Genomic DNA, 17591 nt, shown 5'->3' with positions numbered 1-17591 from the left:
GTATATTTAAGCTGGGTTAGAGGGGGGGGAGGTGGGAAGAAGAGCGCCTAAACAAAATAATTTGCATATCAAGAGGAATTCAGCATATGGAAAATGCGTAGGAGGTGGGCGGGGGGGGTTCCAAATCAATACTGTGCCCGTGCATTATGCAGGATTAGCAGCATCAAAGGGGGGGGGGGAAGGGGGGGAGCATTAACAAAGGAAAGGAATGTTAATAGTATGTAGCTGTAGTTACTAAACAACCACGTAAAAAACTACAGTATAAACTGCATGACAAACTAAAGCATAAACTACATAGCATCATCAGTAAACTTACTATACTCTACAATAAGCTGAGTTACTAACAGTAAGTAATACATGAAAAATTCTACGTTGTAAAAAATTATATAATATGCTTCCATCTAAACTTTATTATCTTACATCACACGCGTCTATACCGTACTATATACTTCCATAGGCAAAACCAACATTAAATTACATACTGTATTGCTATAAACCACCCTATACCTTATACATTTTTAATATAACACTATGTATTATTCTACCCACCCTAATGTGTATCAAAATGGTTTATTACGTCCTTCCAGTGATTGCTAAGCCAGAATCCATCTTCTCGGTTAAAATTGTCTCTGTGTTTGTAAATGTGGATCGCCTCATGTACGAATCTCTCATGATAGCCAGATGGCTTGCAGAGAACCTCTGTCTTGGAGAAGTCAATGTCATGTGAGCCCACTGAGTTGTAACAGTGATCTGCCACGGCTGAGGTGTTTGTCCTACAGTGTTTCAGGTCAGCTTTATGTTCACGGATGCGGTCCGAGACATGTCGTTTGGTTTCCCCAATGTAACTGCTACCACAGAGGCAACTTAGTTTGTAGACACCAGGGTACTGTATGTCTGGAACCACATCTTTTACAGACGGTACCAGATCACGGATTTTATGTACTGTGTTGAATCGGACCTGGATCTTGTGTTTAATCAGGATTTTGGAGATCTTTTTTTGTGACCCCAGCAATGTAGGGTAAGGTGATGGTCTTGAAAGGCTCCTCAACAGGATCCTTCTTGGTGGTTGGAGTGATGGCTTTGCGGATTGTGTAGTCGGAGTAACCATTAGCCTTAAGAGCTTGGCGTACGTGTTTGAGTTCACTGGAAATGTGTTCATGGTCGGAGATGCATTGGGCTCTATGATATAGAGTCTTGATGAGGGAATTCTTCTGGGATGGATGGTGGTGGGAATCCGGTTTTAGATAAGCATCCGTGTGGGTGGCTTTCCTGTAGACAGAGTGGCTCATTGAACCATCAGGTCTCCTTTTGATTAGGACATCCAAAAAGGGTAGCTTGCCATCATTTTCGACTTCCATGGTGAATCTGATGGCTGGGTGTATGGAATTGATATGGTCGGCTTAGCAATCACTGGAAGGACGTAATAAACCATTTTGATACACATTAGGGTGGGTAGAATAATACATAGTGTTATATTAAAAATGTATAAGGTATAGGGTGGTTTATAGCAATACAGTATGTAATTTAATGTTGGTTTTGCCTATGGAAGTATATAGTACGGTATAGACGCGTGTGATGTAAGATAATAAAGTTTAGATGGAAGCATATTATATAATTTTTTACAACGTAGAATTTTTCATGTATTACTTACTGTTAGTAACTCAGCTTATTGTAGAGTATAGTAAGTTTACTGATGATGCTATGTAGTTTATGCTTTAGTTTGTCATGCAGTTTATACTGTAGTTTTTTACGTGGTTGTTTAGTAACTACAGCTACATACTATTAACATTCCTTTCCTTTGTTAATGCTCCCCCCCTTCCCCCCCCCCTTTGATGCTGCTAATCCTGCATAATGCACGGGCACAGTATTGATTTGGAACCCCCCCCGCCCACCTCCTACGCATTTTCCATATGCTGAATTCCTCTTGATATGCAAATTATTTTGTTTAGGCGCTCTTCTTCCCACCTCCCCCCCCTCTAACCCAGCTTAAATATACGCTCCAAGCTTGGAGTGTTTCATTCTTCGCCTGAGGATGGCTGCTTGCGTTGTGGCCGAAACGTCGTGAGAATTGTTTTATTATGTTTTATTTTTATTATTTTATTACTTCCCTTCTACGTGACTTTACCGAAAGAACCAAGAAGATGAATCCCTGCAGTCACGAAAGCTTTAAATCGAAACACAACAACAACATCAACCAATTACCGTACAAGCAACCACACAGATAAGTAACAACGCGGCAAAATAATAATTCAGCAATCGTCTGTTTCTTCGTACGATTCGATGCCCTCGACGCTTCCGCGCGTCGCTCGCGAGCGATTTGAAGAAAAGCCAAGACCGTGTTCGAATTGATCTGAGTGTCAGTCATCGTCCCTTTGGCGCGACAAGGGCGATTCAGCCAGTCGTGCCTTGGTGTGCCTGGCTGTGTTTACAAGACCCGCGAGCATCTAGACCGGCGGGCGCGGGGGAAGTAAGTCAGCCGCACTGATCCGACCATTATTCCCCCTCTTCCCCGTTTACACTCTAATTGGCGGCTAGTGGGGTGGTGTGCTGGTGGGCTGGTGGGATGATGGGCTGGTGGGTTGAAGGGCTGGTGCGCTAGTGGGCTGGTGACCTCGTGGGCTCGCAGTGATGGCACGCTGCGCTGCGGCTGTGTGTGCATAGCGGTTAGCGCGCTGTGCCATGAACCCGGCGCACATGAGTTCGATTCCCTCTCAAGGCCACCAACACCAGTGACGATTATCTGAACCGGTCCTGGGCCTCCCCTAGGTCAATTCAGCCTTAAAATGAGTACCTGTTGCGGTGTGTAAACATCGCCGGGCGTGGTGCTGTCCACCCAGCCCTCTCGCGTGCCGTGCCGGCCTACTCAGGCGCTGCAACTCGCCAACAACACTTACCCCTAACATTCTAGTTTTGAAGCTTTCGTGACTGCAAGTATTCATATTCTTAGGTTTTTTCGGTAAAGTCACGTAGGTAAAAAAAAATTAAATTTAAATTAATAAAAGTTAAATAAAAATATAATAAAAATCACGACGTTTCGGAGGCAACACAAGCTTCCGTCTTCGGGTGGAACCGTCACAGCCACGATAGCTGTGACTTTACGGAAAAAACCTAAGAAAATTACCCGTAACAGTCTAATGCAGGCGACACGGGTTGATCTTCGTCTTTGTCTTCGCTGCGCGCGTGTCCGATCAGCTGTGCGCCAACGCGCTGCTGCTGGCGAGCGTGAACGCCGCGGGCCTCGTCACGAGCTCCCTGTCGGACCGTGCCCAGCGGCAGGCCTTCCTGGAGACGCGCCGCTGCATCGAGGGGCGCGTGCGACTGGAGATCGAGAACCAGCGGCAGGTACACGGAGGACTCCCTGGCGCGGTGCGGTCGACCGCGACGAGGAAGGCGTTCGGGAAACGCGGCAACGACTAGACAGCTGTCCACAAGAGCTTTGTGGCTTGTCGGATTTCCTCCAGCGCGAATGAATATTGCGGTGGTTCTGAACTCTCGTGAGGATGATGGTTGAGCGTGAAACCGAATCGGAGGTATAAAGTGGCCCTTGCTTTTAAGGAAGCTTTTTTGAGATCTGCTGAACATCTGTGAAACTATGGACATCTGTGAAAGAGAGAGGGCTGTATAGCTGATCGAATTCCTCCAGTGTGAATACATATTTTGATTCTGACTGGAGCTTTAGGAATCCACTTGAACTCTGCACTATTACATATAAATTTAAAACGTTGTGATTTAGAGCTGCCTTTTATGTTTAGGTTGTTGTCCTTCCCCCGTGCCTCGGATTAGTACGGCTGGCTACGTTCGGTGCAAAATAAGTTAAACATACATATGGACTAATGGACTTACTTGATTGAAAATCGGCTAACTCGTTCAAATGGCTGACTAATTAAAACAAATTTGCAGACACAAACCAACCAATTCACCTCTCCACCCCACTGATAATGCTGACAAGGACGCCCTTAATACATTCAAGACACTCTCCATGAGTCTCAAGACTCCCTCTCAGGAGGGTATTGCCCCTTTCCACCACCGCTCCTCTCCAGCCCACCGCAGTCGAAGCCACAGAGCCCCTCGTCAGAATCGCGACACTCCACCCACGTGCCAAGTTCAATATAAACTCAAGCTTTGTGTGTGTTTTCTGTGCGACGCCTTTCCGTGACGAGATTGGCTCAAAACGCCTTCGTGGAAAGAAAAAAAGCCCGAATTAGAATGTTGGAAAATGAAAGAAAGATCGTGTAGAATGAAAGAAAGAATGAAAGAGATAGATGGTGGACGAGTGCACGACGGGAAAACGCCACCTCACAAGTTTCCGTGACAGAGACTCCACCACGCACTATGGCGTCATAAAATTGATCGCCTTCCTCCCAATTGTTGCTGTTGTTGTTGTGTTTGTCCGTGCCAGCGATGGGAACACACACCCGCTCGTCGCGGTCGTGGTGGTGGTAGCAGCGATGCTGGGGAGCGGTGGCGCTAGTGGTTGTCGCACTGCGCTGCAAACCCGGCGACCCGAGTTCGATTTCCGCTCCCGGCCAAAATCAGTGACGATTGTCTGAACCGCTCTTGGGCCTCCCCGAGGTCGATTCCTCCGCCTTAAATGAGCACCTGGCGTAGTGTCTGATATCAGCAAGGGGGAGACACTGGGGGGGGGGGGGCCGTGCCAGCCTTCATCGATGCGACCCGCTCACCCCGCTTGCCCCAAAGATGTCAGCGCGAAGGAAGTTCCACGTGCGTACACGCGTTCAAGGTGACACACGGGGGGGGGGGTGTCTGTCCTCGGCTTGTGGCGGCGGTGGTGCAGGAGCGGCTGGTGCTATCGGTGCTGCCCAGGTTCGTGGTGCTTGAGATGATCAACGACATGTCCAACGTGGAGGAGGAGCAGCTGCCGGCGCAGTTCCACCGCATCTACATCCACCGCTACCAGAACGTCAGGTGCAGCTCGCCGCTCGCACCACACACCGCCTTGCCTGGCGCCGTGTCCGTGCGTCCGTGTGTCCGTGAGTGTGCGTGTGTGTGCGTGAGTGTGCGTGAGTGCATCAGCCAGTCATCTCAGTCATCTCGGTCATCTCGGTCAGTCGACCCGTGGCACCTGCTGGGTCTGCCCCGTGACCTCCTGCCAGCGGGCGTTCGACACTTCACGTGGCCTCAAGGTGCACTTGGCCTGACACAAGCGTCGTGGTGACGTCACCGCCACTTAGTGGCGAATGGCGGTTGTTGTTGTGAGTGTGGCGCGGTAGTGTAGTGGTTAGCGCGCTGCGCTACGACCCCGGCGACCCGAGTGTGATTCTCGCTCACGGCCAAAATCAATGACGATTATCTGAATCGCTCCTGGGCCTCACCTAGATTGACACAGCCTCACATGGGTACCTGCTGCGGTGTGTAAACATCACCACTTGGGAGACAAAGGCGGCCGGGCGTGGTGCTGGCCACACACCCCCTCGTGTTCCGTTCTGGCCTTCATAGGTGCTCGCTAACAGCACTTGCCCAAAAGGTCTGTTACAGGCTATACGGGGGATCTTTGTCTTTATTCAAGGCACGGTGTAGCATTTAGCGCACTGCGCTACCAACCCAGTGACCCGAGTCCGATTCCCGCTCACGGCCAATGCCAGCGGCGATCATCTGAACCGGTCATGGGCCTCCCCTCGGTCGACTCAGTCTCAAATGAGTATCGGGTGTGGTTTGTAAAAACGTGGCCACTGGGGAGACAAAGGCGGTCGGGCGTGGTGCTGGCCACCCATCCCTTTGTATACTGTGTCGGCCTTCATAGGTGCTACTCGCTAACCACACTTGCCCCAACAGTCCGTTGAAGGTTATACGGGTAATCTTTGCCTTTATGGTTCTCACGGCAAGTCGATGTGGAAGTGAGTCTGCTGTCATCTCTGCTGCGGTCACCGCATCTGCAGGGCGGATTTACTTGGATCGCACCCCAAAGCCTACTTTCACCTGCCTGGTAGATTTAGACTTCAAACTTTCGTGACTGCAGGAATTCATATTCTTGGTTATTTCACGTAGATAGAACACAAAAATCTAAATTGAAAGCAAAAAACCCACGACGTTTCGATCGCAACACAAGCGGTCTTCTTTAGGTGGATAGAAAAAAAAAGATCGCTTGTGTAGCGATCGAAACGTCGTGGGTTTTTTTGCTTTCAATTTAGATTTTTGTTTTCTATCCACGTGACTTTACCGAAAGAACCAAGAATACGCCCGGTAGATATTTATTTTGATTGCCTGGCCTTTCACCAACTATGCCCACCCCCGCGCCCCTCCACAATTACATTGCAATCAATCGCATCAAAGGCGTCGTCCCGTCATTTTTCGTCAGACCTCGCGCGGCTAGCGAGCGAGCGGCGTATCGTGAAACCTCGTGTCACGGAGCGGCACCTTGGAAGTTGCTGTCCAAGAACTACGACGCGGTGACGCGGCGGTGCGGGTCAACGGCGCAGCGCCCGCATTGCAACGGCGTCTCGAAGGCGTTGGGGTGCGTCTCAGAGCGCTTCGTATCAGCATCGCATCTCACGTGGTTCAAATTTTTATTTTGATCCACCAAAATAATAGGAGGAATTTTGAGCTCTTTGTCAACCCACCGCTGGACGGATGTGTCCGCATGCCTTTCCGTCACGGGGACTGCTTGACGATACTTCGCCAGATTGGTTAGTGGAGGTTAACGAAGGGAGTTGGAGCCAGGTGCGGTTAAGATATTACTCGCTACTGATGTTACCCGTGGTTGGCATTGAACGGGTGTGGAGGTGTGGGGGGGGTGGGGAAGGACCGGTGAAGATATAACTTGCCATTGATGTTAGCCGCGGATAGAAATCGGGCAAAGTTTCATAGCGAAGTACTCTCACATTTGAGAGAGAATTAGGGCACCCTCAGTGACAGAAGCTGTCCCTGTGCGGCACAGCGAGGCTCAGTGCCGGGCATGCAAAACGGACATCGGACTTTCCAGCAGTGGAGGGAGGGGTGGAAGAGGCAATGATTGCCACGGATAATCTGGCAAGCGTGAGCCATTTGCCACGTGAATTTTTCGAAGTGGGCTATTTTGCTTCGTTGATAGGTCATCAGCCCCAGTCACAAATGACTGTACGCACGCACGCAAAACCCCATCAACAGTAAGTTTGATCCTGAGCTTAAATTGGCTGAATTCCAGCGCTGAGAATGTAAAATAAATGTTTGAACTTCATGCGACGAGCAGGGTGGCAGGGGAAGTGACGCCCGCTGCCCATGCGGAAGAGACCGTCGCTTGACGTGGTCTCAGACGTAGATCTGCGACATCCACTTCTGCGGGCCACCTTTGCGTTACGTGCCTGGCGCACGAGCGTTGGACACAATGCGGATGGCTGCATGAAAGTGACAAGTCGGGCAGTTTCGATTTAAAGCTTTCGTGACTGCAGGGATTCATCTTCTTGGTTCTTTCGGTAAAGTCACGCAGAAGGAAAATAATAAAATAATAAAAATAAAACATAATAAAATAATTCTCACGACGTTTCGGCTACAACGCAAGCATCCGTCTTCAGGTGGAGAACAGGTGTGTCTTTATTTTTATTATTTTATTATTTTTCTTCTACGTGACTTTACCGAAAGAACCAAGAAGTCGGGCAGTGGTGGTGATACACGCCAGTAATCTCCGCATCGTGGAGGCAGCGAGGGTTGATGGATCACACAGGTGTCCTGAAATTCTGTTTCCCGTGGGCGTTGAGGTGCTGTACCCTGGCTCGCCAGGAGAAGGCCGTACAGCAAGTGTGGACTAATCGCCATCTGTTGTCATCTGTACGGGGATAGAGTGTTGCCCCCTCGCGCAAGGGGTGGGTTTAATCCGGTTGCTCCGGTTTCCTCCTCCCACGTGTCTAATGATATTTAATAATAATAATAATAATAAATAAACCTCATCATTAACTGACTGAAAACATCTTACAAATAAAAACCCAAATCGGTGGCAGGAACCTCCCGAAAAAAAAAAAAGTAATTCGACTCAGCGTGGCTCTCCGGGATGAACAAATAACGACATTATAAGCAAGAAATGTTTTTAAAAAATTAATAAACGAGCAAGCAACGCGAGAATGAAGATGGCGACTGAGCCAATGAGAAGCGAGCGGGGAACGAGCCAACTTGGACAAACGACAGGGAGTGGTGGCGACGCGTCGGGCAGCGACAACAGCGGCGACAAACCTCTCTTCAAAGAAAGTTCCTGGAGCTGGCACGGAGCCTGCGGTGGGGACAATTGCTTCTTGGCACCCGCACTTCCACTCCTGCCTGCCTGCCTGTCGCGTTCTATTGCGGGCAATAAAACGGCAAAGGCTGCTGATCATAAAGCGCCAATAATTTGTGGCTGAGATGTTTACGATTCGTGGGGGGGGGGGAGGGAGGGGGTGGTGGCGGCTAGGGGAGGGGGGCGGGGTTTGCCGGGGGCAGACAAAGTGAGAGATTGGGCGAGTGAGAGAAAAAAAAGTTAATATCCATAACCGGGCAATTTCACTTTTTTTTTTGCTGTCGTTTTATACGAGCGTGCTTTGTCTTTTGCATGCCCATAGGCTTGCTGGCGAGCTTGCCGGTGCGGCTATTACTTTATTTATTTTCTTTCACGCTGCCATTGTGGGATTTGTACACGGAACAAGATATTCGCCTGCAGTGGGAAAGCTTACGTGGGCGCCGGCGGCGTAGGCGTGTTGCCCAGGGCCTTGGTGCAAGAGAGATGTTAACTACCTCGCCTGGTACAGGAGGTCGTGGATTTGATCCCGACCCTGATGTCTGTATATTTGGAATTTGCGTCCTTGCGTTGTGGCCGAAACGTCGTGAGAATTATTTTATTATGTTTTATTTGTATTATTTTATTACTTCCCTTCTACGTGACTTTACCGAAAGAACCAAGAAGATGAATCCCTGCAGTCACAAAAGCTTTAAATCAAAATTTAAAACGGAACAATCTTTAATTAATACCAGGTAAGGCCCACTGAACTATTAGCTTATTTTTCAGAGGCGAACTCTTCACATATGATAGCTCAACGAAGTTGGCTTCATATCATATGTAAATTTTTCGCCGCCATATAATCGACAATCTAAATACATGTTCCTGGAGAAGCTCCCATCTTGTGGAGTGAAACGTCGGACCTTGTTGCCCAGTAGCACGCGGGGACATCCGTAAAAAAATTAACCCGTAAAAACAAAGTTTTTCACTATAAATCCTTTATATGCGTGGTGGCTAGAGTCCTCTCGTCCTCTGACTTGAGATGGCTGCCACCTATGGGTCAGATGATTGCCTGCCACCATTAAGCAATTGGTAATTAAATATAAAAAAAAATTGTCCTAAAAAGTGTAAAATTTAGGAATTTTTTTTCACGAAAATACATTGTCACGCACAACGAGTCTGTGTGCAAAATGTCAGCTCGATTGGATCACGGGAAGTGGGTTAAAAAACGACCGAAGCAAGCAAGCAAGTGAACTTAATATAAAGGATTTAAAAACACCGCGCAGAGCTGGGGTTATTCCTCGACAAAGTCACCACGATGCCAACCTGGGTGTCGCCACTGAACCTCCGATTAGCACGGTTGACTACATACGGTGCGAAATAATCTGAACAAACACGCACGCATACACACACTGAAGCCCCCTTCATTAAATTGTACTTGAAATCGCATCGTAGCGTTGCGCGCGGCCGTGATGTGCTCGCTCATATAAATGCGGATCGGTTACTGGCCCATTAGAGGCATTACTGGGGGGGGGGGTTGTACGTAAAATAAATTGCCCTGATGTCAATTTGCGTGCGGCGAGGATGCATTGTCCGATAATTACCCCGAATTCGCTGCGCTGCGTCGGCGGCGTCGGCGGCAGCATCATGAGTGGAGCGTCAGCATCGGGGCTTCTGTTACTCCCGCAATCAACGCGGCCGCTTAATTGCCCCGATTGGAGGAAAGCGGACGGACGAACGGGCGAGGAAAGTTGTTGTTGTTTTTGTTGCGTCGCCTAACCGAGCCGCAGGGCAGAGAGCGCTGTTTGAAACAAATTCCACGCTGCGTCAAGTTCATTCACCAGTGAAGGTGCTCGCCATGACGCCGTGCATCGATGGCCGCAATAACGATTGTCCGCATGCTCGTTAGGCTAACACTAAACTATTTTCTATCTTACCAGGTAAGATATGTCGCTCTTTTGACGGAGGCGACCTGGCCACGAACGAGAGCTCAACGAAGTCGCTCATCACGTGGAAATGTATCGCAGCCAGATACTCTGAACACATGTTGATTAGAAATGTGGAGGTAAAAACCGTGACCACGGGGAGAACACGCAAACTCCAACTATACAGCAGCAGGCGTCAGGGTCAGGATCGAACCCACGTGCATCCTGCATACCAGGCGAGGTCGTTATCACCTTGCTACCGTGGCGCCCTTAAGGCAGATGTAATATCGCCGTTTCACAAGTCCGATGGGGGGGGGGCCCGGGGTGGGTACTAATTACCAGACCGATTGCTAAGGCACGCTGCCGCCTGGTGTAAAGGCGGGGCGCACTGTGGACTCCCGAGGTCGCTGTGTCAATCGCCCGGCGCGGCAGTCGAGAGACAGCGAGGCGAGTTTCCTCGATCCCCTTCTCCGCCTCTGACCCCCCCAACGGGGCGAACGAAGTAGACCTCGCTTAGTCGCGCGCGGTGCGCCTTCGTCTGCGTTCGTGTACCTTGAACTTATGTCGCGCGTGCGTACGGTGCACCGTTAGAGCTTGCCAGGTGTGCTGCGACGTGTTCCGTGTCTGTCTGCGACGCGAGCGTGGAAGGGTAGACCAAGATACCCTCTAGAGGGGCCACTCTAGAGCTGCCCCCTCGCGGAGACCCTCCCGATAGCAGTGGCGTGAGCATTGCACTTGCAGGGGCTGCGTATTTACCTATACGGCGGCGGCCCTTTTGTCAAACTAGCTCATGCGATGCGAAATCATGCGTTGGAAATGTGCGTGCGTGCGTGTGTTTGTCTTGGTGTTGTAGAATAAAAGTGATAACAGTGTTGGTGTGGAGTGGGCCACACCGGTTAGAGTACTGCGCTATGGACCCGGCGACCTTTGCCTGGCTTCTGGCCCACGGCTAACATCGGTGGCGAGACATATTTTAACCCGACCTGGCTCCAGCTCCATTCGTTAACCTCCACTAACCAATTTGGCGACGTGTCGTCCAGCAATAACCCGTGGCCGAAAGGAATGCTGATGGCTTCATCCAGCGGTGGATTGACAAAGAGCTCAAAATTACCACCGCTATTATTATTATGATGGACAAAAGTAAAAACATTTCAACCACAGCCTCTAAAAGTCGCTCACCAATCTCAAGAGACCTCAACAATCGTCGAACGCTCGGCTCTGTAAGATGTGGGAGCCATCGCTCTCCCGATATATTCTACCGGCTGTTTGGAAGAAAGTCAAGTGGTGGGGGTAATTAGAAATCGATCGATAGAGTGTCTCCAACTCGATTATCCTGCATCTAGCAAGACACTTGCCTTTGATCCGGAGCATATGTTAGTGCATTGCAACGTATTGCGATGATAAGTGGCAGGATTTATTTTTGTAAACTTCATAGAAACGGTGAGTTCTTAGGACTGCCCGCAAATGAGTGCTCATCATCAACGGTGAGTTTTCAGGAGCCGGTCGTCACCGAGTTGCTGGTTCGACTCCCGCTGCAGTCATCCGGCCATTCATTCGGAAGGAAGGGGAAAAGACCAAAACAAATCCACGGAATGCTGGACTGACAATTTGCAATTACACTTACAATTTATTATTTGTAGTCTCCCTAGAAGCAATTGCATGCCAAGACCGCTGTGCCGTAACAGCAGGACATGCATCACAAGGAACAGATGCTTCTGCGTAGACGCTCCATGTGTGTGGGTCGTTTTTAGTTTTTTGTTTTTTTCAAAAGACGCATTCAGTCCTCGACATAATAGAATCGGACAAACCTGAGCTTGGACTTGCATAGAGACAGGCAGAGGAGAGCGCTCCAGATGACGGGGGGGGAGGGAGTGGGGGGAGCAACAGAGGAGAACCTCCTGTCGAATCTCTGCTCGTGGGATGTTTGGCTTCGTGTGCGAGGCGGACGCTCAAAGGGCGCCGGGGAGAAACGCGCCGCGGCACGACACCACCCGCAGCACTCAAACATCCGCACGGATGGCTCCAAGAATCTAACTAGCCCGCCGCACGGATGGCTCATTTACCGTCGCGATACAGCCCCAAGCGAGCGAGCTCCGGGTTTGCCGTCGTTCTCATCGCCGTCCTCCCTCGTTTCTCTGTCCGTGGCAGCATCCTCTTTGCGGACGTCAAGGGCTTCACGAACCTGTCCACGAGCCTGTCGGCGCAGGAGCTCGTACGGATGCTCAACGAGCTGTTTGCGCGATTCGACCGGCTCGCCCAGGTGAGGTCACCTGCCAATCCCGGCACGCCCGGCCCACTGGCCCAGCGGCCCACAGGCCCACCGGCACACAGGCCCACTGGATCACTGGCCCACGGCCACAACGACCCACAAGCCAATAGGCCCACAGGCCCCTAAGCCTCGCAGCCCAACCGTGACATTGTCCACGCTTGTTTGCGAATAAATTCCACGGATAAAAGGAATTATTTTTTCGGGGTAATGAGATCCGCCAACAGCACTCCCCATATCGATGAAATTAAAATGAGTTTCACCACAAAGCTATTCTTATCTCGATAATCCAGCAGCAGCAGCAGCAGCAGCAGCCATGGTTCATCATTTTGCTGGATTAATTCCACGTCGGTCATGTCAATCACGCGGTTTGGTTCACCATACTGCACCACGCTGGTCGGTTATAAAGGCCCTCTATCTTCTGAGAGCTTCAAACAATGTACAACAACGCATTTGTATTAAAACCCAGGAACAAAAACGTCTGATCCGATCCTGCGATCATAGCCCCTGCGAATATAAACAATCCACCTCTCACCTACACTCGGGATAAATTCGTCACTCCATCTCCCAAGGCTGTGTCTCTGAATAGCAGGGCGTGAAATTATGTATTGATTCATCATTAAACAAGTATGCTTATGTTCGTGATACCTGCGATGAATTAGCATCATCACCTGCCTAAGTCAGTCCACTGCTGGATGAATCAACACCTCTCCGAGCCATCTCCATCCGTTGCGGCCCTGCGACCATCTGTGCAACGAGCACCTTGGCGGGGGCCGATTGCTTCGCTCCGTCTCTGAATGACGGGGGTGAAAATTGACGATTCGTGATTGATGCACACGACGTGCAAATGATATGCAAATGACATGCTAATGTCGCATTTAGTCCGGGGGTGGCGTGATGACGCAGTGGTGAGCGCACTGCATCGGTAGGAACCCGTCTGACCCGAGTTAGCTTCCCTGCCACGTGACCCCCACCCACCAAGCAGGTGAAGTATGGTGAATTAACCCCCGTAAGTGACACATCACGGCAAGGCACTCATCCCCCAGCAGTGCATTGACAACGATGAATCGGGTTCGTACGCGCGTGAGATTTGGACCGCAGAATGCGCGCAACGCGTGGAGATGTTTGTCACGTCACACGTGACAGCGTCGCGGCAGCCACGGGTCGCGCACACGCGTGTTGTGTCGCACACGCGTGTTGTGTCGCACACGTGTGTTGTGTCGCACACGCGTGTTGTGTCGCACACGCGTGTTGTATCTCACGCGCGTGTTGTGTCGCACACGCGTGTTGTGTCGCACACGCGTGTTGTGTCGCACACGCGTGTTGTGTCGCACACGCGTGTTGTGGCGCCCGACCGGGTTCTGAGAGCGTTGCGCAGCGCGGAATCCTGGGACACGGACGGAGGGAACGGGGGACACGTGCCCTTTCAGCGCCCTCGTGCACCCACCTACACCCACCCACCCACACACACCCACCCACACACACACACCCACCCACACACACCCAGTCACACCCACACACACCCACACACACCCACACACCCACACACACCCACACACACCCACACACCCACCCACACCCACACACACCCACACACCCACACACACCCACACACACCCACCCACACACTCCCACACACACACCCACACACACCCACACACACCCACACACCCACCCACACCCACACACACATACCCACCCACACACACACACCCACCCACACACACACACCCACCCACACACACCCAGCCACACCCACACACACCCACACACCCACACACACCCACACACCCACACACACCCACACACACCCACCCACACACTCCCACACACACACCCACACACACCCACACACACTCACCCACACACACCCACCCACACACACATACCCACCCACACACACCCACCCACACACACCCACCCACCCACACACCCACACACACACCCACACACACCCAGCCACACACACCCACCCACACACACACACACACCCACACCCACACACACCCACACCCACACACACCCACACACCCACACACCCACACCCACCCACACCCACACACACCCACCCACACACACCCAAACACACCCACCCACACACTCCCACACACACACCCACACACACCCACACACACCCACACACACCCACCCACCCACCCACACCCACCCACACACACATACCCACCCACCCACACCCACCCACCCACACACACCCACACACACCCACCCACACCCTTCCCTACCCACCCACTGAGCCCACATTTGCATGTTAAGTGGTTTCCCCTCCCTCGTTGCAGGTGCAATTTGCATTCACTCGCTCACCACGCTCGCTCACCACGCCGGCCGCATTGATAGGGGCGAGGGGACGGACGTCTACGTGGTGGGGGTGGTGGTGGGGGTGGTGGTGGGGGTGGTGGTGGGGGGTGGTGGGGGGAAGGGGGTGTGGGGGGAGAGTCGCGATGCTAGGGGCTGTGGAGCCCACGTGAGGCAGGCCGCATCCACCCGCTTGGCCTGCCACTTATTAGCGATACTTAAAACCTGCTCGTGCAATTATTAATTGTTATAAATGTTATTCATTATAATTTTAGCACATTCGGCATTCGCGTTTTGAGCAGACGCAGTCTGCAGGTCACGTCTCAGCAGGGGGAGATGTTTGGGTGTGCAATCTCCGAATGAGTGTTTTGCGTCCAAGTTTTTTTTATTGTGGCAAGTTTGGAGCCATGACAGCGGCACACAATGGCCTACGCTTGTCAAACGACGTCGGGGGATCTTTCACGTCACACGGCGGTTAACACACCCGCAGGAGTTGCACGGTTAACACACCCGCAGGGATAACCAGGGCGGCCTGCCGCATTTCAACCGCGAACCTCGACATCCAGCGGCAAAAAAAACACGTTCCCGCTCGGCCACGTCACCGACCCGCTTGTCAGTTTAACTCGTCGGCTTAACACGGAGCGGGCTTTCGCCACCAATATCATCCATAATAAATGTTCCTTGGGTTAGATCGCGTAAATATATAAATGTGTCGCTAAACCCGCCACCACCCGTATTATTATTGTTGTTATATCCATGATTCCTTACAGGAATAATTTTGTCCGATTACACGTGGATAAGTCACCCAGGAGGTGATCTCCCACAAGCAACAACATTCACCCCGTTATCCCAGCCACGTGCACATTTCATCCCCGCTCATCCCAGTTGATCCGTGCCGCGCTGCTCCTCGCCGCGCCCAATCGGATAAGAGAACGGCCGCTGCGCATTCGATGAAGTGGTCAAGTGCAGAGGCATTGCCCGCACACACAGAGCAGGGGGTTCAAAGGGAGAGCCACTGGGACGAGGGTTCACGGTCTGGGCCCAATCGCAGCCACGCAACGAGGCCACATTTCGAGTCAGTTTCCCACCTAGGGTGGCAAGGTTAACATCTCTTTGGGCGGTGGGGGGTGGGTGGGTGGGTGGTTGGTGGCCAATCTCTCTCTCTCTCTCTCTTAACAAGGCCGTACTAAATATATCCGTGTAAACACGACGCTCGCAGATTACATTACCTAGCGATGGCACAATGCCCTAATGAACGGCGCTGGAAGAAAATAGCGTGGCCGGTATCGATTGTATATTCAGGCTCATCGAACGCAGCTGCTGCTGCTGCTGCTGCTGTTGCTGCTGCTGTTGCTGCTGCTGCTGTTGCTGCTGCTGCTGTTGCTGCTGCTGCTGTTGCTGCTGCTGCTGCTGTTGCTGCTGCTGTTGCTGCTGCTGCTGTTGCTGCTGCTGCTGTTGCTGCTGCTGCTGCTGCTGTTGCTGCTGCTGCTGCTGTTGCTGCTGCTGCTGTTGCTGCTGCTGCTGTTGCTGCTGCTGCTGCTGTTGCTGCTGCTGTTGCTGCTGCAGCAGCAGGCCGTGGAACCGTGACATCTTTGGGCCTCACCGCCGCCGGAGAAGTCCGCGTCGCTCGCGCGTCATTTAAATCGCCGCTCGTCCAGTCGCGAATATTTGTTATATTTATTAAATCGGCCAAAGAGGTCACCTTTTTCAATATTGTCACTTTTCGTTTTTGACCCCAGCACCGAGCACGGCGACAGTCAAACTGCTCGATATATGAAAAATAAATCTTTTTTTTAAGAACAAGAGCGATGTTTTAAAATAGAAATCGTTAACATGCATCTTCGAGTTGAGTTGATTCGAATATCTAAGTCGGGACCGCGCTGAAATGTCCCCCACAATTTATCATCATCGTGAGCAGCAGCAGTAGCAGCCGATGAATGTGTGTACGTTGGACTTCTTTGGCACCGTACGTAGCCAAACCTCGCCGATCGGAGGTGTGAGGCAAGGACAGCATCCTGAGCACAAAAAAGCCGTTGTGAAGAAATGAGTTTTCAACCGAGTGGTAAATCGAGATGATGTGAATCGAGATGTGAAAGGTGCGTAGCTCCACCGTTGAAGGGAGACCTCCCCAGGCCGTCGCCTTGCTTCATGCTCCGGCGCCGCTACGATCCATCCCACTCCCACCTCCCCCTGCACACCAACTCGTCTCATCGCTCCATCTCCGCGGCGGACGCGCGGGGGCTCGCGCGCGCGTTCTCTCCTTTTGCCCGCAATTTTTTTTGTATCAAATCAAAGCGCGTCGGGGTAACGCGTCTCTTCGCTCGGCCAGTTCCAGATTTTCCTCGAGACGCTCGCGCCTGGGAGACACGCGAACGGGAGGGGTGACATCGCTTGGAATGACAGCTCCAACCCCAATAACCCCCCCCACCTTCCCCCCCTCCTGCCCCCCCCCCACTTCCCCCCACCACCTTCTCCCCCCACCTCCCCCCCCACCTCCCCCCCCCACCTTCCCCCCCCCACCTTCCCCCCCACCTTCCCCCCCCCACCTTCCCAACCTCCCCCCCATCTTCCCCCGCCACCTCCCCCCCACTTCCCCCCCCACTTCCCCCCCCCACCTCCCCCCCCACCTTACCCCCCTCACCTTCCCCCCCGACCTTCCCCCCCCACCTCCCCCCCATCTTCCCCCCCCACCTCCCCCCCCACCTCCCCCCCCACCTTCCCCCCCACCTCCCCCCCACCTTCCCCCGTCCCACCTCCCCCCCTCATCTTACCCCCCCCACCTTCCCCCCCTCCCTACCCCACCCCCATTAGCTGCAATTTAAATGCGAGACCGAGCCTGGCGAATCGCAACGAGTCAGATAATTGCGCTCATTTCCCGACCCCGATATCTCCACGGGCGCAGCAGCCGGGG

At 52.1% G+C, this 17591-nt stretch overlaps 1 protein-coding gene across 1 annotated transcript in view; it reads left to right on the top strand.

Moving 5' to 3' along the window:
• The window catches only part of ADCY8 (adenylate cyclase 8), a 93844-nt gene that overhangs the window by 28613 nt on the left and 47640 nt on the right, over window positions 1-17591 (top strand). The window contains exons 3-5 of the mRNA XM_078862738.1: window positions 3193-3342; window positions 4796-4926; window positions 12250-12361. Coding sequence (XP_078718864.1) covers window positions 3193-3342; window positions 4796-4926; window positions 12250-12361 — 393 coding nt within the window. The remainder of the gene's footprint in view (window positions 1-3192; window positions 3343-4795; window positions 4927-12249; window positions 12362-17591) is intronic.

The sequence above is a fragment of the Lampetra fluviatilis genome, chromosome 14, assembly GCF_964198595.1.
Source record: "Lampetra fluviatilis chromosome 14, kcLamFluv1.1, whole genome shotgun sequence".
Taxonomy (NCBI): Eukaryota; Metazoa; Chordata; class Hyperoartia; order Petromyzontiformes; family Petromyzontidae; genus Lampetra; species Lampetra fluviatilis.
The sequence above is the reverse complement of the archived record's forward strand: the minus strand, read 5'-3'. Positions and strand labels throughout refer to the sequence as shown.